The 24,446-nt window shown below is 44.4% G+C and overlaps 1 protein-coding gene across 7 annotated transcripts in view; it reads right to left on the reverse strand.

The window, feature by feature from the left end:
* Positions 1-24,446, reverse strand: part of LOC108940479 (run domain Beclin-1-interacting and cysteine-rich domain-containing protein-like) — a 30,662-nt gene continuing 6,216 nt past the window's right edge. The window contains exons 4-20 of one of the 7 annotated variants that reach the window (XM_018762743.2): positions 24,064-24,223; positions 22,033-22,139; positions 21,485-21,623; positions 20,841-21,230; positions 20,197-20,292; positions 19,967-20,082; positions 18,118-18,310; positions 17,865-17,969; positions 14,376-14,439; positions 10,339-10,471; positions 9,242-9,387; positions 9,101-9,165; positions 7,727-7,965; positions 6,310-6,371; positions 6,079-6,232; positions 4,856-4,949; positions 1-599 (exon numbers count right to left, since the gene is read on the reverse strand). In XM_018762743.2, the coding sequence (XP_018618259.2) occupies positions 463-599; positions 4,856-4,949; positions 6,079-6,232; positions 6,310-6,371; positions 7,727-7,965; positions 9,101-9,165; positions 9,242-9,387; positions 10,339-10,471; positions 14,376-14,439; positions 17,865-17,969; positions 18,118-18,310; positions 19,967-20,082; positions 20,197-20,292; positions 20,841-21,230; positions 21,485-21,623; positions 22,033-22,139; positions 24,064-24,223 (2,400 nt within the window). In that variant the 3' untranslated portion in view covers positions 1-462. Of the gene's footprint in view, positions 600-3,405; positions 4,950-6,078; positions 6,233-6,309; positions 6,372-7,726; positions 7,966-9,100; positions 9,166-9,241; positions 9,388-10,338; positions 10,472-14,375; positions 14,440-17,864; positions 17,970-18,117; positions 18,311-19,966; positions 20,083-20,196; positions 20,293-20,840; positions 21,231-21,484; positions 21,624-22,032; positions 22,140-24,063; positions 24,224-24,446 lie in introns of those variants that run through there. The other 6 variants (XM_018762735.2, XM_018762752.2, XM_018762717.2 and 3 more) reach the window with 6 other exon arrangements.

Raw genomic sequence — 24,446 nt, forward strand, 5'->3', positions numbered from 1 at the left:
GATTTTACTAGTGGAATTCAGGGTAAGTACCTCGCTCAAAGGTACTACAGCCAGAGGTGGGATTTATCCCATGACCTTCGGCTCCAAAGGTAGCAACTCCAACCACTACACTACCAGCTGCCACATTCAGTTCAGGTTTGCATAGTGAACAGAGAGAAAATCCACTTAAATTTAATTACAGTTTTTGCTTGTTTTTTCTTTTTTTCAAAGCATACTAAGTGAAATGCAGCAAGCTTAAATATCTGAATTTTATTTTTCATCTCTTTTTCTCAGAGACACAAGCAGCGCCGCATCCTGTGAATATTAATTTCATCAAAGGCACAAAAAAATCAATTTCTGGCCACAGTGCCTAAGAAACTTCTCAGCACCTACGAAGGGAAGACCTGTAAGTGTCGGAAGGAAATACCCAGAACTCACTAGAACCACCACCTTTTTCCTCACACTTTCCCTCTGATTGGTGCGTTAGGTGCCCCCACCCTCATCCTCCTGCTCCTCCATGTTCCTCCGCGCCAGCCGCTCCCTCCTGTCGGCAAGTCGCTGGCACCGCGGGCACACCTGACCCTTTTGGAAGCAGTTCTTGTGGTAACAAGCCTTGCATTCTAAAAACATTCAGAGAGAGAGAGAGAGAGAGAGAGAGACTCAATGGAGTTATCCTCCAAACATGATTACACAAGTATAACACACCCCACTTCATAGCAATAAAAAAAAAAAGGAAATTATTGGGAAAATGTTGTGAAACAGTGATGCTACTTCCTAAGTCTGTTCATATATTCTAGCCACTAAAAAGTAACTATGACAAACCTAAAAGGTCAAGCTGAGTCAAAATTGAGTCATCTATGGTGACATGTTTAGCAGTGATCAGCCAAACAGCCACAAGGAACTCAGAGGAACCAAAAACTCCTGTTACTGGAGTTTCAAAAAAGTCCGGATGAACTGAAAAAAATGGGGATGGGTTTAAATCTGAAGACAAACATCATGACAGCTGGAACAGCAAAATTTATTGCTGATGGTGAAGACGTAGAAGTCAACTTCTGCCTCTTGGGATCAGCAATTAAGAAAGGATCTAGCAGGCAAGAGATATGAGATCAGCACCTGGTAGAACTGTAATAAAACTAGATATTTTCTCTTATTTTCTATAACATTATACATGGGATGAACATATATTTTCAACTGTGGTGCTGGAAGACTGTTTTAAGGACACCAGAGACAGCATGGAAAACAAATGGGTGGATTCTGGTTCAAAGGAGGCCGGAACTCTCATTAGAGGCATAAACGATGAGCCTGAGGTTATCATATTTTGGACAAATCACACAAAGATCGAATTCTCTCAAAACAACTGCAATGCTTGGGAAAGATGAAGGGAAAAGAAGAGGATGACCAGCAACCAGACAGGTGGACTCAGTGACAGCGACAACGAACACGCTCCTTTCGACACAAAGGCGAAAAGTGGAGGACAGAAGTTGCTGGAGTCACTCCATTCATGTGATCGCCAGAGGAGGACATTGACCCGATGGCTCTTAACAGCTGGAGTAGCTGGTGGTCCAGCAGACTGAGATAGTTCTCTCAGTAGCACAAAGAATGGGTGGGGTACTACTGAACACTGCGGCTCAAAGTCGCAGCCTCACCAGTTGAGACGCGTCCCCACCGAGACGGATCTTAACCGTCACAGTCTATAATCGACGTGTCCAACAAACCACTGCTTACGACACACAGCATGACATGTGAGAGTTGGGTGGCACCCATGGTATGTAGGATTATCTGTGATGAATATGTAAAAATTATATTCCCAACCAATCAGTCAAAACACACCCTTGGGGAAAAAACACAAGACATTTTTCACTTGTTTCAAATAAGCACAAAGAAAGGGCAGTGAACAGAAATGTTTATTATCCAAGTAAAATTTCAAGAACGGTAAAATCATTTTCCACTGCATAAAAAAACCTCAAATGGGAATAAATTACGACAAACTGTACGTATCAAGAGTCACACGCAGCCGTCAGAAACAACACGGGCAAGTATCGGAAGACACACTTGATGGCAGTGCACAAGAAACCGGCAGTATTGACCAGAACAACAGGTCAACGGATCTGTATAAAATACGTATAAAGCAGGATTTTACACACTTGTGTTTTAAACATCACAAGCAAAACCAGCGCTCCCGCACCAACAGCCGCATGCAAAGCGAGGCAGAGGAAAGTGGCGAGTCAGTGCGAAGTGAGACGCCTTCCATTGCGACACCCAGATAGCACCCAAACCAACGCCATTCCGGAACCGCTCAAAGCTCTACAACTACATGATGTGCAGTAAGGACAAAAAACACTGTAGACTTCAGAACAAGCTATACCATCAGCATCCCTGCCCCCACGGCACTCTTCAACAGCACAACGCTTCTACAACCTCATCGTGCAGCCAAGAGCGCCCGGCACCAGCCAAATCTCCCAGCCATCGTGCAAAAAAAAAACACACTCAACTTTCGCACTGAGTCAGTAAATCTGGCCCGGCATTCATTCAACAAGTGCAGAACATTACTATAAAAAAACATTACAAATATTAAAAATACCATTGCTTATATTTGAAATTTAACAACAATCAGCGTTTCGGAAATGTATCAAAAATGAACACTATGTGCCTCGTTCCAGACCCCAGTTGTGAGCGTCCGATCCCCGCGAGCATGTAGGCCCGGCCAGTTTTCACATGGCATTTTGCATTCTAATGTGAAAGCGGGGTGTGAAGTCATCCAGACCACGAGACTTCAGACAAAACACCCTAGAGCGACCGCTGTGTTCTCTGGGATGGTCCAGTTGAGCTCCCAGTGCTGCTTTTTTGTTTATCTGCAGTTCATTATTTGCACACTCTTGCGCTTGTCTGGGTGTGATGTACACCTGTTCCGGTGTTCTTCCAGCATCTTCTGTCACTGCTTTGTGGTATGTGTGCAAATAATGGGATCAATGAAGTATCTGTCTATCAATCAATCAATCTGCAGTGCTGCTTCAAAATATGGGAACCCCTTGGACCCCTTAGTCGTAGCACAAAACGGTTATTTAATGAGAAGCAGTCCTTCTCATGTGACATAATAGGTGTGTAATGATCCGTTCCATATGTTGCTTTAGAAGAAATCATGTGCGTGTGGTAGAAACACAGAAGTAGTCCATGTGCAAAAATAAGTGAACCCCAAGATGTACTGGTTACACCAAGTAGGTAAGTAGAATCAGGTGTGCAAATCATAATCATTTATTCATTATTACGAGTTTATTTTAAGATTTTATACAAGAATAATGACCATCCCTATAAGGTTCACATAATTTAAGCAGCACTGTATCTATCAATCTATCCATCCAAGTACAGCATGTTTTTGCACATTCATCTGTTTTCGTAGGATTTTTTTTTTTTGTCATTTTACTCAGTGCTTTGAACATTTTTTCTGGAATTTTGAGGATTTCCGCTTCCACTTCTTCTTCAACCCGGCCAAGTGAGATTAGGGGACATTCTGCCATAGAAAAAACTGGAGGAACCGCAGAATCGGTCCAGCTTTACTGTCAACCACCCATCCAGTACTGAATGAATGAAGGAAAGCTTTGCTTGTCCTACTAGAAATAACTAAAGAAGGTTCACATAGTTCCACTTCTCTCTGTACTGCCCTTTTTTAAACCAGATTCAGCCTCTCCTCCCTGTTCCATTGAACTGGGAATTTTTAAAGCACTTTAAGCTGAGCTCTCAGCCTGAAACAGTTTTCACCCCCTTTCTCCTATTTCTTGTACGTTGCAGGTTTTTTTTTTTGTTGTACCTCAATCCAAACTTTGTTTTCGCTCTTCCTGTACTGTCTGTTCTATCATTCAAGTCAGTTCTGCAATTTTCCTGCCCATAAACTGCTGTTAGAAGTCTCAAGTGTTCCGCACAACTGACTTCAACGAGCGTGCGAGTCCTCGTGCGTCCACTTTCCTTTCTGGACCTCCTCAGTCTGTGTTCTCCTCCCCTCCCGTGCCCTTCCTTTCGCTTTCATTCTCTCTCCTTCTTTTGAATGGTGTCTTGGCTTTCAGAGGTTTCCTGGACCACGAGTCTGCACTACCCCCACCCTGGGATGCCTTAACCCTGACTCCACTTTGTTCTTTATTTTCTACGCCTTTAGCAAAGCCCATGTTCACAGCTACCTCTTCATCATCCTGGCCCTTCCCATGTAATGTGAAACCGCCCAGGAACTTGTAGGTTTCTGGGAGCTTCCTCCTCTCGCAAAGCATCTCCAGGCCTTTACTCACATTTTTGGCGCTTTCCCCTTCTGGCTGAGCTCCGACACCTTTTCGTTCCCCAGTCCCACCATAATAAATTAACTTGGTGCGTCTGCTCAGTCGAGGGATTATCCACGATTTCCCCTCACCTCCATTTTCTGCCACATCTTCACTCTCTACCTGTCCCTCATCACCTTTTCTCACTTCCCCATCTTCCCTGCATCGGTTCACATTTCCCTCTTTTGACAAGGCCTTCGTTAACATGCCAGACTTGATCATTTTGACTAATCTGACTCTTTTCCTTCCACCTTGCCCCGCACCACCTTCATTCTTCACGTTGCCCTCGCCTCCTCCGTCCAGAGAGCAATATTTCACCAAAGGCCATCTTGTGAGTTTTTTTATATGCTCACTTTTTCCCTCTTCTTCCTCACCACTTCCTCCTCCTTTCATATTTCTTATAGCTCTCTTGATCATTTCCTCCTGTACCGTCTCTTCGCCTCCCTCGCCCTCTTTCCGTTCTCGGGACAGGGCCCTAGCCAGCCTGCAGGGCCGAGAGAACTTCCAGACCTGCCGGGATGAGGTGGCGGCCGAGTGAGCACCAGACAGGTCTCCAGGCAGGCGAAGAAGCTCACCTTCACACCGCCGGCACTTGTTCAGTTGGAACGGGAAGATGACGTCTTTCTCAATACCACAAAACTCACACACAAACCCTTTCCCCTGGCAGAGCTGAGGGAGACAGAATTGAGAAAGGTCAATATGTCAATTCCACACTCATTGTGTCCTATAGATTACTCTACCTCTGCAGGCATGGTACATGTTCTAGCTGACAGTGAATAAAAGCAATATATAATCCCGAGAAGTGACAGTCGTTTAATAAGAAAATCAGGTATGCTCTTCTAGCTATTAAGCTATATCTTTAGTAGGATATAGGTGGTCCTCGACTTATGAGGGGGATCTGTTCCAACAACGCGAGTCGAAAATCCCTTTTTACTATGTGAACCATAAGGATAGGGAAACAATTAACATGGATGAATGCTACATTGCATAGTATGCTTTGTTATATTTTACACTAATTTCACACATTATTCATGTTGAAAAAATACTAATACAGAATAATAAAAAATATAGTCGGTTATTATAATCGTATCTTTATGCTGTACTATTGTTTTCACGGGGGGGTGTGGTGGTGCAGTGTGTTGGACTGGGTCCCCCTTGGGGTGCCTTGTGATAGACTGGCGTCCCGTCCTGGGTGTGTCCCCTCCCCCTCCAGCCTTTCGCCCTGTGTTAGCGGGTAGGCTCCGGTTCCCCGCAACCCCATATGGGACAAGCGGTTCTGACAATGTGTGTGTGTGTGTGTGTGTGTGTGTGTGTGTGTGTGTGTGTGTGTGTGTGTGTGTGTGTGTGTGTGTGCGTGTGCTGTTTTCACTGTCATTTCTAAATCTATTGTCTTCTTGTTTTCAGAACCACCAGAAAACTCACTTTTTCCTCTTGCCAGCCATTCTAAAAAAAAATTAACTTAAAGGGAATCACAAGCAAAATATTTTGCACACAAAATGCAATCTCTGCTGGACACCCAAACACTGACCGAGACCCAAACAATGAGAAAAACGGTTGTCTTTTGGCAGCACGGCCACGTTATCCTATAGCAGATGGCGCAATCATCATTCAGTGCTACCAACAAACTCTGGGACTCCAACAATAGCATAAGAAAGCTAATGGGAAGGCTGCCGTAAGCCCGTCGAGGAGCACCTGTAATTCAGTAACTATACCATAAATCTGCAAAAATTCCCCGACATAAAATGAGACGGGATATTGCAGCTTCTGCGCATTTGTCTAAAGTAGCTCATGATCTTACCACGCAGCCCGCAACGTGGGTGGAACCCAAACGCAGTAATTCTCGGAGTTTGGCGGTCAGTTCTCCACTGCGCGCAGCTTTGAAGTCATTGAGGGAGAAGAGGTGCAGGTCCTCCGTCAGGTGAGCAGGGACACAGTCAAACTGATCCAGCAGCCTTTGAATAAATGAGACATACCACGGTGAGGAAAGCCCAAAATGCATAATAACGACCAAGAGCAGATCGAACCTCACCCATCAGCCAAGCGGCACGTCTTGAACATGTTCTTCATGTGGTAGAGCTGAACCCTCAGCAGCTGAAAAAGAGATAAGGCAAAACTTAGAGTATATTGGCACCACAGCTCACAAACACAACTAGGAGCGGAGATCTCTTCATAAATCATTTTGTTCATAACTCCAAGTCGCTGTTACTACTAAGTCACAATAAATAAAAGCATAATAATAGTGGTGTCCCTCATATTATTCAATGGTTAGGTTCTGTAAAAATTGTGGTTACAGCTACGTACTACAGTACTATTATGCGAGTAGCGCTTGGGTGGCGTGAGAGGACGTGGGTTCGATCCCCGCTCGGGCTGTGTGGAGTTTGCGTGTTCTCCCCGTGTCTGCGTGGGTTTCCTCCGGGTGCTCTGGTTTCCTCCCACACTCCAAAGACATGCTGTTCAGGTTTGCCCACAGTGTGTGAGTGACACAGAGAGAGTGTGTGTGTGTTCCACTGGTGTATGGATGAGTGACCCATTGTGAGTAGTGTATCTAGCAGTGTAAGTCACCACGGTGAATAAGGTGTGTGGGCTGATAACACTACACAGAGTTCATTGGAAGTCGCTTTGAAGAAAAGCGTCTGCTAAATAAATAAATGTAAATAAGAATATATTTTCAAAAGTTACTTGGTAGAAGTTTTTAACCAAACTCTTAAAACTTATTAAGACTATTATTAAAACTATTATTTCTATATATTAAGACTATTATTAAGATTTATTATGATTTGTACTATTACAAAACGAATAATAATAATAATGAAAATAAAAAGACAGCATCTCTGCAAACTTCTGTTCAACTCAACACATTCAACTTTCTTTACTTAGTCTAAATTTTGGTCTCCATGGTGACAGCACGATTCTTCTTACTAGAGCTATCAGAATCACCGACATTCACAAACACCAGGCACAAACTGTAAACACTCTGGAAGCAAGCTAAATTAAGTTAGTCCTGTATTCCTGCTCCGTTCATGTGTACTTCACTGAGTTCTGCTGGCTCGGTTTGTAAATACAGGTTGCGCTGTCTCCGCTACAAACAGAAGATCGAAAAACCGACGGGTGATGAAAATACAATTAAAATTAAATTAACATTTGCATACTTGAAAATTCATAACTTGACCAGTCGTAAAATAAGGGGTCAAATGTAATATGTATGGGGAGTAACTTAGTTATGCATGCTTTTTCCAGAGAGATTCACCCTATTAAACTACATACAGTGATTTACCCATTTATACAGTTGGGTAATTTTTATAGGAGCAATTCTGGGTAGAAATCTTTTTTGTAGGGTACTACAGCAGAAGATGGGATTTCCAAGTGTAAGGCGGCACCTCTAACCGCTACGCCACCTCCTGCCACTCCAACAGGAGAAATATGAGGTATTGCTCCAGAGAACTCACCCGTACAGTTTCCAGTGCCTTGACTTTTTTATAGAGACCGCCATTAATGTCCTTGAGGTTGAACAAGGGATCTCCTGCAATCTTCCCCAAGAGGTCTCTGGCAAAGTTGCTCACAGGGTATTTGGCGAAGTCCCACTTTCTCAGGACCCGGGCGGGCACCACAACGCGGGCGTTCTCGTGGCAGCACTGGCAGAAGTAGCGGCCCAGGTATTCGCAGAACCGTAGCCGCTTAATATACCCTTCGTGTCGAAAGAAGAAAAAAAATGGTTCATAGAAATTATTTTTCTAGGATACCGTCAGAGTACTGAATTAGTTGTTGAGTTTTTTTCCAAAGCGTACAGCTGGATATTTCTGAAGAAAGAATACGCATTGTTCTCCGCTTATGACAGGGTTCTGCTCCGAAGACTCTGTCGTAAGTTGACTTTGTCATTATTCGAAAATACCCTTATACTGTATTATATGAACCATAAGTATTTTTTGAGATTTGTATTTTTTCATGAATTTCACACGATTCACGTTGGAATAATACAAATACAGAATAATAACATAAATACAGTTCAGCAATTATAAAATGAAACACAGTGCAGGTAATTAACTAAGTAGTTAATACCGTGCTGTATTCACTAATGAATAGCCACTTTTTTCGCTTTCCATTTTACATAAAAACTAACTTCAAGAGGATCACTAAGTAAATGTAAACAAAACTCAATCACTGCCAGACACCTGAACACTGACTGAGACCCAAACAATAAGAAAAGTGCTGCTTCACGGCAGGGCCGTGAACCGCTGTTATCGTACAGCTGATGGCGATGGTCTCTAGACGGTACACCCAAATGTCAGGACTCAAAATAAAAATGTAATAAGGTTAAGGGGACAACTGTCAATAAGTTCGCACTGCCGTGAGTCATATATGTCACAAGTCGAGGTCCACTTGTATTACTTAATAGGGAATCTATGCTGCGCCAATTTGTCAATGTTTTTTTAACTATAACACCTCTTGTCAACATACAGAATGTGCAAAATTAGTACGTGACAATATTTGACTGTATCCAAATTACAAGATAATTAACACATTTTACTTCCCACTGGAAGGGGCACGGTGGCGCAGTGGGTTGGACCAGGTTCTGCTCTCCGGTGGGTCTGGGGTTCGAGTCCCGCTTGGGGTGCCTTGCGGCGGACTGGCGTCCCGTCCTGGGTGTGTCCCCTCCCCTTCCAGCCTTATACCCTGTGTTGGGCTCCGGCTCACCGTGACCCCGCTCGGGACACGTGGTTTCAGCCAGTGTGTGTGTGTATATTCTTGATAATTAATATTAATCAGTCTGAAAATTACTTATTTAAGACTTTTTCCAAGACTGCAGCATTAGTGTTTCTTACCTGGGTCAATGCGAGTGCCACAGCCTGCACAGCGGTAGTTCTGCTTGGCCACGCCCACCTTCCTCCTGGTAGAGAGGGAGCCTGTGAGATCAAAAACAGGGGCCTTCCAAAATACAATCATCCCTTCTCTACTGAACTCACTTCAGCGGAGAGTGGACATTGAAGACAATCTGAGGCCGCGGAGGAGCCCACTCCAGGTTTCCACGGACTCGAATCCGCAGTGTGTAGATGTCAGCGTGCTCGCCATCGTCGGGTGAAATGGGCAAGGAATCAGGGATGGGAAGCAGCTGAAAATGACCGGAACAAAGAGTGAACGAACAGGAGATATATCAACGCAATGAACATTAAACCAAGTATCAAAGTGCTCTACTTTGACATCGACCATTAATATTCTTAGACTACAGATTATTATTGTTCCTCCGCGCATGACCAGACCTCATGTGAGCAGAAATTGGAATGACTGGACAGACCAGTATGTAATAATATTACTGTTCATATTTATTATTTTTAGTATTTCATATTTATTGTATATATTTAAAATGTTTTTATATATTTAAATACTATTTTTAATGTTATTATTAATGTAAAGAAAGTTTTGGAATATTTTCCAGAATTTTCCAAAAATGTGGAAAAAGATTTGTTGGTTAATTGGCTAAGTGATAACAAATTTTTTTTAAAAATCACTTAATTTAAATATTTCAAGCAATTTTCAAGTATACAACTCTCAACAAGTAACAAAAACACTTTCTGCAAAAGCAGAGTTGGAAGGAATTATCATATTTTTTGTAGCAGCATCCTCCACCTCATTAAAATCATCAATAATTTTTCTCCCTGGTGGTAGGACACTGGAAGAATTTAAAGACAATTTCTTAAAAAAAATAACTGTATTTCAATATTTCAGGTGATAAACTAAATGATTAAGTGAGAGGCTAAAACATTTTGTTTCCATATGACAAGACACCCGTCATGTTAGAATGATTTTAAAAACTACGTATATGATCCTGAGCCCCCATCCACATTAACCTGGCCATGTGAGGATTAACTTTATAATATTTTTTAACGTCGGGCAGCGGTCAAAATAACTTGAGGCTGATGACAGACAAAGAGCCATAAAATAGTTATGATTAGAAGTGGGCTTTTTTTGGAAAATAAGTACTACTTTTTCAAACATGTGGTCACGTAACCATACAAGCACGTGTCTGAGCTCCGGAGAACACGAACGCTGGTGCTTCCCCTACCTTCTGGGGTGCTTCGTCTTCTGGAACCAGCCAGTCGAGCTCAGAGGCGGCAGGCAGCTGCAGCCCTTCAAACTGTCTCAGAAGCCCCATGGCCACCGACTCAGCCGAGTTAGACTGCAGGAAGGAGTGGGTGCTGCGGGGGCACAGAACACAGTTTGGGGGGGGGGGGTGATGAGTGGCAGCAGAGCCTGGGAACACTTTGCAAGGTGAAGTCTCATAACTTGAATATCCAATTACCATTAGTTTCAATGTTAAAAACTGTTGTGTCCCTGAACCCCAAAACAGATGCCCATCATGTTCAAATTTCACCAAATGTCATTAAAATGGACATGATTACTTCAACGGTTAACATCAGTTATCATCGTAACATAACATAACACAGAAGGCTCCTTGCATCCATTTTTCTATAATACTGTATGGCTGTTTACCAGCACTGAACTCAATACACTTCATCAAATTGTACTTACACACATATTGTAGAGGTGGGGAGAACAAAGTCACCACAGTATTTGCTCTAACAAAAACTTAACTATAACACAAGGAAGGAAGAAAAAAAATATAAGAAATATTATAAATGTGATCCATCTCCTAATAGGGTAATATACTCCACGCCAGCCTACTGAACACTGGGCTGGTGCTCACCCTAGTACAGGCGCACACAGTACAGTTGACGGTTTGCGGAGCCACAGCTAAAATCGAACACGCGACGTGAAACCCTTGTGACTTAAAAGTATATATGTTAAATTGCACAAACCCATCGATAACTGCGCCCGGAAACACTTAAGTATTTCCCTAATAATCAAGACAAAGGTAGATCCTCATGAATATGCAATTTAAAGCCATCCACCTATTAACTGTCCAGTTCCTAGTCATGCTTCTAATGTTCAGCAAGTACAGTTACAGCCCCCTTTCGCTCCAACAACTGTAGTCAGAACACCGAGCACCATTTCCAGCAGTGTAAAAAAAAAAAAAAAAAACACAAGTGAACCAGCAGCAGCACGTTCTGAACATCGATCCTCGTGCCGGCGCTGCTTCTCAAACGCCACCCAGGTCCGTATATGAGAGCACCCAACTCAATGGACCACTTGGTGAGAGCAATGATTATAAACAACCCATAGGGTTCACAATCCCTATTTTGTAGGATGATTAAGTGCCACAGTTGTATCTGTTGCAAAGCAATGATCATGGGCGGTTCATATAAGCATCCACATTAATACAAAGTAATGACAGTTACGGGCAAAATTACTTACCCGAATATGTAGTTCATCTTCTGCAATGCCTGTGTAACTTAATTGTGTAGGTAAAACTAAAAGGGTTCTAAAATTGAGAATAACTGAACATAAATGTCCCGCTGTGAATAAAGATGTAAAATCTCCTGAAGCCAGACATTTTCACGCGGTGGGACGTGACATCCGTTACAGAGAGACGTCTGGTATATTCACTCTTTAAATACAATATCCCCATACGGACTCAATAAAGCTATGTCTGTACCGTGTTTTCTCTCACTTGTTTCTGTAATAACTTGTTTTCTCACTGCACTTTTGCTTTCATTTTTTTATTTTCTCCTTTCAAAACACTGTCCTTTTGCAGCTGTTGTCCTTTGCTTTGCTGTTCCTTGCAATCATTTGATTATGTCACCATTATACTTATAATTGCTATGCTATTTGTGTTGCGCTGGTGTTATATTCACGATTCGTGCATTGGCCCACAAGCAGTGACATCATAACTGGTCATATGGTCTGCGTATTGTATTGTAACAACCCGCATTGCTGAAGGATGTCCCATTTGAGCTGGAACAGCTGTTTATTGTAAATACTTGTGAATCATGGGAATTGTGGGAAATGTGAAATAGTTCAACTGCCATGGGGGCTGCAAAGGATAATAAGGGGGTTAGTGAATGTTGGGCAGTGTGGAAGGCTGGCTTGACGTGTGGGTCATTGAGGAAAAAGGGATCCTCGGACCCAGAGCATCATTTCCTTGTATATTCGCCGATACCTCACGTTGTGAGCCAGTGACCAATAAATGTTTGCAAGGAATGGTGTCCACGCACCCTTCTTTGCCCCATCCGAACCCAGAGCGGCGCACACTACATTGGTGGTAGGAGTGGGATTTGGATAATCAAAGGACCTGTGGAACCCCAAAGAAGGAAAATCGAGAACCGATGCAAAGGAAGAAGCCAGCGGGACAACAAAACAGCGAGAGGGGAACATGCAGCAATCAAGATCGAGACGGAGAAGCTGTTGCAAAGCAGCGGTATCCCAGGGAACACCGGGGAAGAGCGTGCTCTCCTGAAGACGGTGGAGAAGCGCTGCGAGGTGCAGCTGATAGCGGGTGAGCAGGTCGAGTGGAGTCTCCCTGCATGTGGGAGACAAGTGGCAGAAAAAGGCAGCGAAACGCCACCGAGCGCGGGTGTCTGGGTTTGGGGAAGTTCCCCTACACCTGCAGAAGAGAGCACTTTCCCAAAGATTCCGGATGACATGCTAGATAGTGTGGAACAAGCATACCCCGCCTGCATACAGGCAGGGCTTCGAAGCTGAGTTCAGCGAACCCTTGAATGGGAAATAACCTACACTTGAAGACATCATCGCTATGCCGAAGAAAGGCTCCGGCTTGTCTAAAGCCCCTTTGAGCTGTCCTAAAAAGGAGCGATGTGGCGGAGCGAGCGACAAGAGCGTCACGAAAGCAGAAGTGCTTCGCAGCCGGAAGCACCTGGTCCTGTGGGTGTCGCAGCAGGTCTGGCGTGCAACAAGGCAGCAGAGATGGGAGTGGCAACCGGATCGGCCCACTCGGGTCCACCATACGAAGGTGACCAAGTGGCAGGAGGTGCAGCAGGGCACCCAGACGCACAGGATGGGTTTTCGCCACTGCAGACAAAGCAAGCGCGGCACGAAGCATCTCCAACAAGTAGTCCCTGTGTTACTGCAAGAGTCAGTCAGCTGTGGGGAGTGCAAGCTGGTCGGCGAGAACTACGTCACTGTTACTGGGAACCAAAGCCAGGCGGACAAAGGACAAGGATGGCTGCTTCGGCCCCCAAGCGAGCCACTATGGCAGTCTGCGGCAGCTTTCTCTGCCCTTGCCACCAGCTCCTAGCATTCAGGTGCTGCACTTCCAACCGGAGACACATCTGAGTACAGCGGCAGACAGCGGGACATTCCTGGGGCAGGCAGACAGCAAGGATGCTGCCGTTCTTTATGACAGCGGGAAACGTAACGGCCCGCGTTACTGAAGAGCATCCCAAACAGCTGTTTATTCTAAATAGTTGTGAATGATGACAATTGTGCAAAATGTAAAACAGTTTTTCAACCAGCACGGGGACTGTAAAGGATCATAAGAGATCATAAGATCATGAGTGCAGAAAGCTAGCTTGAGGTGCGGGTCCTTGGGCCGAGAGCATTATTTCCTTGTGCACTCACTGATACCTCACGCCGTGTGCCGATGAACAGTGTCTGTGTGTCCTCCTCTGCCCCATCCAAACCCATAGCGGCGTGTGCTGCGGTATACTATGTATGCCACTTGCTGTGTATCTATGCTTGCACACTGATGAAGGAAAAGGCCTAAACATGTCCATACTGTACATTATGACTAATAAAAACTATGGTACTTATCCAAAGCCCATGTGCGCCGTCTCATCCCCCTTTTTTGCGTAATTAGTTTGTTGAACAATTCCACCCATCTAATTTCAATAACCGCTTGTCCTGAGCAGGGTGAACAGGAGCCTATCACAGTAGCATTCAGCACAAGGCTGAGGGCGGTACACCCTGGACAGGACACCAGTCTATTGCAGAGTAGCCATACACACACACACAGACACACTCACACTCACTCATTCACACACTAAGGGCAATTTAGCATTACCAATCCACTTGAACTCCACGTCTTTGGACTGTGGGAGGAAACCAGAGCTACCAGAGAAAACCCATGCAGACACAGGGATCGAACCCACTCCACACAGACTGAAAATGGATCAAACCCACATTCAAGAAATGTGCAAGAAATCATACACATAACAGTGGTAATTAGAGCAAGAAAAGACTTACATGGAATCAGAGCTGAGGAAAGACTTTTTGCTAGAGTGTGTCATTCTGCGTCCGGTATCTGCACCTGAAAAAAGGTGCGAGACAATATAGATCAGGGATGTCAAGAGTCATAATCATTATTGAGAAGTGGTGCAGGGGTCATACGTAAAATGCACAGTAAGCAACATGTACTTAAACGCATAAGGTGAAAAATTACTATTTTTTGTGTTTTATTTAGGTACAGTGTGTGTCTAGCTATAATTAATTTTTCATGGGATTCAATAGAAATTCACATATTTATGCTCAGTACATGATATCTCAATAAATTTACAAATGTCTTTTTTGGAAACAGTGGGCTGCATTGTGCCCTTGGGCTGCAGACTGGACATCCCTGACATAGGTGGGCTGGGGCTGTAAAACATGGGTCGAGTTCAGAAATAAATGTGTATTTTTTACGACGGTGATCTTGTTCATAAGCTTATACAGAACTGAAATCAATATCATTGTTTTTCTGTAATAAGAAATGCACACATGAAAAGTTTAGTTTACAAGCAATACGCCCTCTATCTTGGAAATGTAGTGACTAAGGTTCAGCAAAAAGCAGAAGCTAAAAGGTAAAGCTAAATAAGTCTAAATGAATTAAGCTAAAACTAAACACAGGGTCACCGAGAGGGGCTGATTTCTTGTTTAAAATAAGGAACTGTATGTGTGTCAAAATACAAGGGCAAATATTTTTCTAAATAAAAATAATTTCAGACTGAAAAGGAAAAAGGGGGTGGGATGGTGGCGCAGTGGGTTGGGCCGGGTCCTGCTCTCCGGTGGGTCTGGAGTTCGAGTCCCGCTTGGTGTGCCTTACGACGGACTGTTGTCCCGTCCTGGGTGCGTCCCCTCCCCCTCCAGCTTTACGCCCTGCGTTGCCGGGTTAGGCTCCGGCTCCCCGCGACCCCGTATGGGACAAGCGGTTCAGAAAGTGTGTGAAAAGGGAAAGTTTTGTCCCATTCTGGAATCTGCCACCTAAAAGCTACAGTCATCTGAAAACCAAGATTAAAATAATGGCAATATGAAGCTTCAACAGAAAGAGCCTGCAGTGTGGCCCCATGAAGCTCCCAGTTTTAGCACACTGAAAAACTTCAAAACATGTGAATATGCAAAATAACATAAGCATGCAACAACGTTTATCATGTCTATAGTTTTGGACTAAAGGCTTAACTGCCAAAGTGTTCCCATGTATCTCCCCTTCTCATCTCTCTCTCCCCTGGACCCCCGACTACAAGACAGTCAAAGGATGTGCACCCCGATACCTGTAGAACCTGATTACTCCCTACACCCTAGCAAGAGCACTGCTCTCTTCCATTTCTGGCTCCTTAGTGGTCCTCCTCACGAGAGGTCCAAAATCAAAAGGCTGGAAGTTCTCAGGTCTTGCTCCACTGTTATGGAATTAGCTCCTTCTGTCCCTCATAACCGCTGAATTCCTGTCAACGTTCAAGAAGGGTCTCGTATCGCTTTCAAACCCACTGGTCTTCTTGTTTGCCATCTGCTACTTCCTTGCAATAAGTCCTCTGATTACCATGTAAACAAAGGTAAATGACATTTCCAAACAAAGACAGAAGCCATATATTTCGGTTGATAATCACATAAAACTTTAAATCACACAAAGTTAGTACTATGATTCATTCTAAACACTGAATCACAAATATATAGATAAAAAAAAAAAAAAAAAACATGTACACACTCATATACAATACACACAAGAATATCTGAAAAAGTATCCACAATAATTTGTAGTTGACTACATTTTTAATATTGTACATACTTTTTGTTTGACTTACATCTATATGTTTTTGAGAATACATGTACATCATATATAAATATTTTGTAGCTTTGTGTATATATAAATATAAATATAGATAAATATATATATTTTATATATATATTCTATATATATATATTTCTATATATATATATATATATATATATATATAGAAATATATACCCCCATATATGTAGGATTGACTATACTTTCTCTTGATTTACATTCAAGCATAACGATATGAACTTCTCAACTATAATTTCTCAAATGCTATTTCCAAAAGCCGGCAAAACCAGCGTGGCTCATGGCTTAAGGTAACGCCAGGTGGGAACAGCGTCAATTTCTGGATGCCATGGAACCATACACTAAACACAGAGAGGACTTCCTCTATTTTGCATCAAAATATCTAAGATCGCAGCCAAGAACCAATCATAAAAGTGGGCATCAAACGTTCCCACATGTTGTTGGCTATCTATATGAATAAATACAGGGCTGTTTAAACAATAAACACTCTCTTCCATACAATCTCAAGCTTCTGCCATCCAAGCAGGTCGTGAAGCGGTTAGCGAGGCTCTGAATCACACTTCCCGCTCAAGTATCCTTAAGCAAGGTACTTACCCTGAACTGGTACAGTAAAAATTACCTAGCTGTACAAATGATTACATAATTAAGTGTCTTAGTACAGAACGCTAACATTGCAAGCTATTTTCGTAAAATGCGTGGGCAAAATGAATAAATCACATTGATGCCAATGGAAAATGTAATTACTAACAGTATTCTCGAAAAGTCACAAATGTGCAAAATAGCTTTGCGTTGAAGCTAGAGTGAGAACTACACTTAATTTGTATTTATTATTTTAGTACCTTTACCTGACACTTTTCTCCAAAGCAACTTACAATGTTAAGGTTACAATTATTTACCCATTTATACAGCAGGATAATTTTTTTTTTTTTTTTTTTTTTTAACTAGAGCAATTCAGGGTAAGTACCTTGCTCAAGGGTACTACAGCCAGAGGTGAGGCTTGAACCTATAACCTTGGGGTCCAAAGGCATTTGTTTTAACCACTGTGCTACCAGCTGTCCCACAGTAACCCCTTTCTCCCAAACAATGAACAATTCAGACTCAACAAAGGTGCATTTCACCACCACATGAGGAGCTAAAGCTACAGACACATGACTGGTGAATACCAGCTTGTCTAATACTACTCTTTTTTTTCCGGTGCACATTGTAGAACTGGGGGGGAAATAAAACATGATGGTAACACAGAATGCCGTACAACTTTATGGAGCAGTTAAGAGATCAGGAGAAATGGGTCTGAAAGAGAAACGTTTTGCCACCCTACCTAAATCCTGGAAAGGTCTGAACCGCTTGTCCCGTACAGGGTCGCGGGGAGCCGGAGCCTATCCGGCAACACAGGGCGCAAGGTTGGAGGGGGAGGGGACACACCCCGGACGGAACGCCAGTCCGCCGCAAGGCATCCCAAGCGGGACTCGAACCCCAGACCCACCGGAGAGCAGGACGAGGTCCAACCCACTGCACCACCATGCCCCCTATTCCTGAAAGGGTTTCAACACTAATGGATACAAGAGCAGCACACTTGCTTGCTTTCACGTAGCTATGTGGGATTTGGTTCAGGTTGCCACATGACCATCCCCAGAACCAGTATACACCCTCTTCCCCATCCCTGCTCCCACCTTTACCTCTCAACTCACATTCGTCCCCCTCATTAGCTGAGCCGAAGTCAGAGAGCCGCAGGGAGTCTTCAGAGCTCCTCACAGATTCGCCACTGTCTGTAGAGGGAAATGCTTAAGAGCAACAGGCGAAACAACATTAGGAAACCACAGCTAAGCATGGGGAGAGAAACACGATAAATGGGTATTTTTTTTTACAGTACGCAGCGCATTGCGTGCTGCTTTGAGCCTCCAAAGGGCGACAGACAAAAACTGCACTCACTATCGCTCTTCTCTGCTGTGGCCTGTAGCCGGTTCTTCTTAATTTGTTGTCTACGCAGGTGGATCTTTTGCTTAAGCTGCTGGATCTCATAGTCGCTGTCCTCCTCGTACTCCTCCTCCAGCACGTGCATGTTGCTCTTCATCAGCTCAATGGCCGCGATCAGTGACTCCGATATGCGAAAGTGGGCGTTTTCCTACAGGGGCATTGCACATTTGTGACACTGTACTTGTTTAGCATTAAGTGCATGAAAGTATCATTTCACATTTACATCACATTTAGTCATGGCAGCATGGTGGCGCAGCGTGTAGCGCTGCTGTCTCACAGCGCCTGGGTGGTGTGAGAGAACGTGGGTTTGATCCCCGCTCAGTCTGTGTGGAGTTTGCATGTTTTCCCCGTGTCTGTGTGGGTTTCCTCCGGGTGCTCTGGTTTCCTCCCACACTCCAAAGACATGCTGTTCAGGTTCCCCCATAGTGTGTGAGTGACACAGAGAGAGTGTGTTTCACTGATGTATGGATGAGTAACCCAGTGTAATTAGTATATCTAGCAGTGTAAATCACCTTGGTGAATAAGGTGTGTGGGCTAGAAACACTACATAGCATCCACCGGAAGTTGCTTTGGAGAACAGCATCTGCTAAGTGAATAAATGTAAATTTAGCAAATGCTTTTCTCCAAAACAACCTAAAGTGTTAGGCTACTTCGAATTAGTCACCCATTTATACAGCTTGGTAATTTTACTGGAGCAATTTAGGGTGTAGTGACTCTATACCCATTTAATATTAAGGGTATGGAAGTATGAATACATTTTTACATTTATTCCTCGAGCAGAAACTCTCCAACGCAACTTACAATGAACACTATGTAGTGTTATCAGTCCACATCTTATTCACCAAAAGTTAGTTACAGTTAGATACACTACTTACACTGGGTCGCTCATCCATACACCAGTAATACACACTTCTTCCCTCTCATTCACACACACACTACCTATTGGTGAATCCAGCTGAACAGCATGTCTTTGGTCTGTGGGAGGAAACCAGAGAGAATCCAGAGGAAACTCATGCAGACACAGTGCTATTCGCTGTGCCACCATACTTTTAGGATATACTTGTGTAACATTAAGTGCATGAAAGCATCATTACACTTTAGTGACGCCACACTCAGTCCGACCTAGGGAGGGAGGCAGGACCACTGTGATGGACGGCTCCCAGGGACCTGCCCCTGCCCTAAATGAATGATGCTGGCCAGCAATTAAGAAACAATTTCACAGACTATAAAAGCAACTGGCCAGGAGACTCTGGGAGGAGTATTTGAGCAGAATTTAGGGAAGAAAAGGTTAGCCTCAGTGTAGAGTATGTTTGGATCTTGCCTTATGCACAGAAGGACCTGTTTTGTTTGTTTTTGGTTTCTAATAAACCCCTTTTTGTCCCGGGCCTTAGTCCTGCCCAGTGGTCACCTCTGCCCCGCAACCGGTCACATTTCATTACATTTTTGTAAAAATACACTCACGTAACACAAAGTGCATGACAGAATCGCTACACATTAATGACACTGTGCTCATGTAAAAAATACTATATGAATAAAATTGTCCAGACTGAAATCTTACACTACACACACATTGTCTGAAATCGCTTGTCCCAAGCGGGGTCGCGACGAGCTGGAGCGCAACCCAGGGCGCAAGGCTGAGAGGGGAGGGGACGCACCCGGGACGGGACGCTCGTCCGTCGCAAGGCGCCCCAAGCGGGACTCAAACCCCAGACCCAACAGAGAGCAGGCCCCAGTCAAACCCGCTGCGCCACCACGCCCCCCAAATCTTACACTAGTTTTGGATAATTCCACTGTCTAGTCTTACCTTCTCTAGGTCTGCACAGCTCCCAAAGTCCTGCTCAGAGAGGTAACTAATGAGGCTCTGCCCTTCAGAGGGTTTCCGGAACATTCCATCCGACACACTGCTTCGTTGAGAGCAGTCTGAAAGCATGCACACACACACATACACAGGAATAATTGGCAGAACTGTGAAACACACATACTTACAAATTGCAGCCTTAACAACCCCGATTCCATGTCAAGTAATTTACTAACCAGACTCCAAGCAAACAGAGTTGGGGGTGCTGAGCTCACTGCTACGGGGGGAGAAGGATCCATATTGCTCTGCACGGTACATATCAGGAGAGGATTCTGAGAGAAAGCACACATAACTCTTTAAAAAGGATACGAAGGGACGTCGGACCGAACGGCTAACGGTGAAGTCCAATTCGAAGAAGAATATAAACAGTAGCTCCATCTGTGCAGGTTAGACATGACTGGCTCATAAGAGTCACACAGTAAAACAAGAGCTCTATTCAGAAAATGCGCTTACTGGCACTCTCAGCCATTAAAGTATTTCACCATGTTGCAACCATTCTTTCACATACTAATTTAAAAAAAAATGGGAGAAGATAAAAATTTGACTCCAGTGGAGGATTTTGTAACGGCAAAGCACGGTTCATTCTAAACTTTAAAAAGACATTTATAAAAACATTCAAAGAATATCAGGGGGTGATGTTTCTACGCCTCCCTCCTTTACTCAGGAGAGAAGAGCAGAGAAAGCAGGGAGAAATGGGCTTTAGAGCAAAAATGCAAGGCAGAAACTGAGAGAAAAGCAAAAATAAATGGGAAGTGGTCTTCCAAAGGGGTAGGAAAGAAATCAGTTCCATTAAAGGAGTCTTTCGGCACCAATTGCTCACCTTTGCCCTGATTCTGTGAAAGCCCCGAGTCAGACAGGGACAGAGACCTTGAGTGGCCCTTAGAGCCTCGGCCAGGCCCCGCCTGACCCTCGGAATAGGAGGACCGGCGCGTGGGACTTGCAGCCAATGGGGTCCATGCAGAGCCTGAAGACGACTCGCTGGTGCCCGAAGAGCTGATGGAGTTCACACGACGGTGCTGGCCCAGGTTGCCAATGGCCAGGTACTCGGGCCCATCATCAGGATCCTCAGACCCTTTGTCCTCACCTTCCACCTCGGCAGGCTGAGGAGACTCCGTTACCGAGATCTGAAGGGTGCCCTCGGAATCGGACCCCCGCTTGCTGGTATCGCACGTCCAAGGGGCCCCTGGGGAACCGTCGGAGGTGCGCGGAGCTGGGGGACACATGAAGAGACGACAACGTGCTGGCGGCATGGATCGCATTCCACGATCCCCTCTACGACTGCTATCTGCATTCTCCTTAGCGCTATAAACAAAGAAGCACAGACGGCGGAGCCACTGCTCCACAACTCGTAACTTTAAGTGAATAATTTCCGCAGCGAAAGCATTACTGTGCATTACGGAGTGAGGCATTGCAACGTCTCCCCTCGGATCTCTGCCTCGAGTTACTTCTCCCCGTGTCGAGTACCTGCGTGGTCTTCCCTCAGAGAGGCCTGGGAGATAGCGAGTCGTACAGAGGGCGAGACTCCAAGCTCCGCCCCCGGCAGTAGACACTTCAAGCCCCGACTCTTCAGCAAGGCCACAGAAGACTCCTTTAAGGAACACAGCTAGTGAGACACAAACACAGCGCTAGGGTCATGAAGGTGACCGCAACGATGGGACAACTTTGGTATGTTTTGCCGAGATATCTTTAACAAAGACGCAACGCGTTGGAGGAGAACGCGTCATGCTATCTTGTCAACGGCGATCCAAAAGAATGTAAATGATGAGGCAAAGAATGTGAGCGTGTGGAGATGGACATGAGGAATCTGTCAGAAAACTCAGAAAACTGGACCCGCCCCAAGAGTGTGTACAGCCAAGGCAAATGTCTCTTGACAGATCTGCTAGTGGAGGAGTAGTGTGGCCAACCACAACCAAAATAAATAAGGAACTGCCCAACTAGAGAAAAGGCAGAAGATAAAAACAGAAAATGCAGTAGTTGTGTTGGACGACGAGGGCGTGGGCTAACGTGCTCACCCTGACGGCGTCAACGGCAGCCACCAGCTTCGGGTTGTTCTGCTCCACGGCCTCCAAGCACTGCAGCATGGCCAAGACGTGAGGCTCGCTCAGCAGAAAGGCGTCATCTGAGGCGGAAAAAAAAAAGGAGATGCTACACAGAGAGCACAACGCGGAGACCGCGTGGGGGGAAAAGGCCGGAGAACGAGGTGCATAATGAAAGGCGCAACAGTAACCCGAAAACAAAGCGGTGCCATGCATGGCGTTCCACATCTAATTATCAAGATGTCAATGAATTTAATTAAAAATACAGACATTCTGTTGTGGCACTGAAAATGACACGATTCAAGAAGGAAGGCCACCTTTGTATGGCGTTGTCCAGACAGTATGTACTAAGACCTTCAAGCGCTGAGAGAATGACTTTACATATTCTTGCGTTTTTACAAGCAGCACTAGCGCAGAACATCTCACTCCAAAGTGCAATATTCCCAAATGCAAATTAAAATATATACTGTACCGTCACGCCCACGACCTGGGTGCAACTCGGCGCACCTGTGGACGATCAAGGAGACGGCGCATAAAAGGACGACGCCGGACAGACCAGGTCGCGGAACCTCGCCGAGCCATCCGCTCACCCGCGCTTGCCATCTCCTGCATCCTTGTTTTCCTCCTCACCCTTGTTCCCGTACCTGTTCCAGTTCCAGATCCTGTTCCTGCCCTCCCCGAACCCAGTCCCCCGTCTCCTCGTTCTCATCGTTCCCTGACCATTGGCTTCGTTTCCTCGACTACGGCTTTGGATTCTCCTGGTACTGACGTCGGCTCGTCGGTGACCCTGGCTACGACAACGACAACGTATCCTGCCTGCCGAATTTGTATAGAATAACACCGTGTAACCACACTTGGGTCCGCATCACCCTGGCGAACATGACATGTATATACCCTATTATCTATCATTTCAAAAACCAAACTTCAAAGACTTTGGGTCAAGCTACTTGAAATTATTTACCCATTAATACAGCTCAGTGATTTTTACTACAACAATCCAAAGTACCTTGCTTAAGGACAGTACAGTGTGACTGGGATTCAAACCTGGGTCCTTTAGAAGGTGACAGCTGCTATAACCACTACACAACCTGCTGGTCCACCAGTATAACATAATATGGCCCAATATGCTCTATTCCATAAAGGTCATGTAACAAAGAATAAATGGTCCTGTAACAAATATAGTGAGTTCCCTACTTACAAACTTTACTCTGTTACTTGAGAAGTTTGTTAAAATGTGCAGATAGATATTTATAACTAAAAAGCACACTAAAGATCCCTGGGCACAGCTAGGGTAGGGTATTGGCAAACTTGATGCAGTGTTTACTATTTGTTATCGCTATTTGTCAGCAAATTGGGTGACATGTTGCCATGTGACTTGAATTCTGTAGTAGCATGGCTTACAAACAAAAAAATACTAATTATATATATATATATTTATTTATTTTTTTTTTTTTTAAGTAAAGGTGAAAAGTTTGTTCTAAAATTCATAAGTAGGGGACCTACTTTATACTACAAAAATACATATGATTGATCTACAGAGCAAAATACATATAGTGTATATATGTATTTATTCATTTATTTAATATATATATTTATATATACACAGTGTATGTATATATATATATATATATATATATATATATATATATATATGCATACGCACATTTATTTATTTATTTATTCATTCACTCACTCACTCACTCACTCATTCATTCATTCATTCTAAAAGGGGGTGTGGTGGCGCAGTGGATTTGGCCTCTGCCTGCTCTCTGGGGGTTTTAGGTTCGAGTCCCACTTGGGGTGCCTTGTGATGGACTGGTGTCCCTTCCCCCTTCAGTCTTACATCCTGTGTTACTGGGTTAGGCTCCATTTTGCCACGACCCCGCTTGGGACAAGCGGTGTGTGTGCGCGTGTGTGTATACTCATTCTAATAATATACAGTGGACACCCTACTTAACAGAAAAAAACCACCCATGTTTACTGGGCGAAAAATGCCCTACTGCTTACCACTGTAGAACTTCTGTGTGTGCGTGCGGTGCTTCAGCAAGGGCTGCAGCTGAGCAGACAGACAGTGGAGCTGCAGGCTGTGCAGCAGCCAACGCTCTGCCTTGTACGCCTCCCCCTCACTCTTCTGCCCATTAATGAGCACGGGTTCCAAGTGGCTGAACTGCAAAAAGGAAAACACAGATGGGCAAAATGTGCTGACCTGCAGCTATGGTCTGTCGAGGCAAGGCAGAAGTAAAGACAACTAAGGTTACAGAGGGTTGTTTTGACAGCAACACGTAGTGCCATCATGAGCTCTAATACGTTTTAAATGCCGGAGTGCAGCAGGGCTCAGTATTAGGACAAATACTACTCTTCAGTTACATAAATGACACTCACCATCAGGC

Source organism: Scleropages formosus, chromosome 2 (assembly GCF_900964775.1).
Source record: "Scleropages formosus chromosome 2, fSclFor1.1, whole genome shotgun sequence".
Lineage (NCBI taxonomy): Eukaryota > Metazoa > Chordata > Actinopteri > Osteoglossiformes > Osteoglossidae > Scleropages > Scleropages formosus.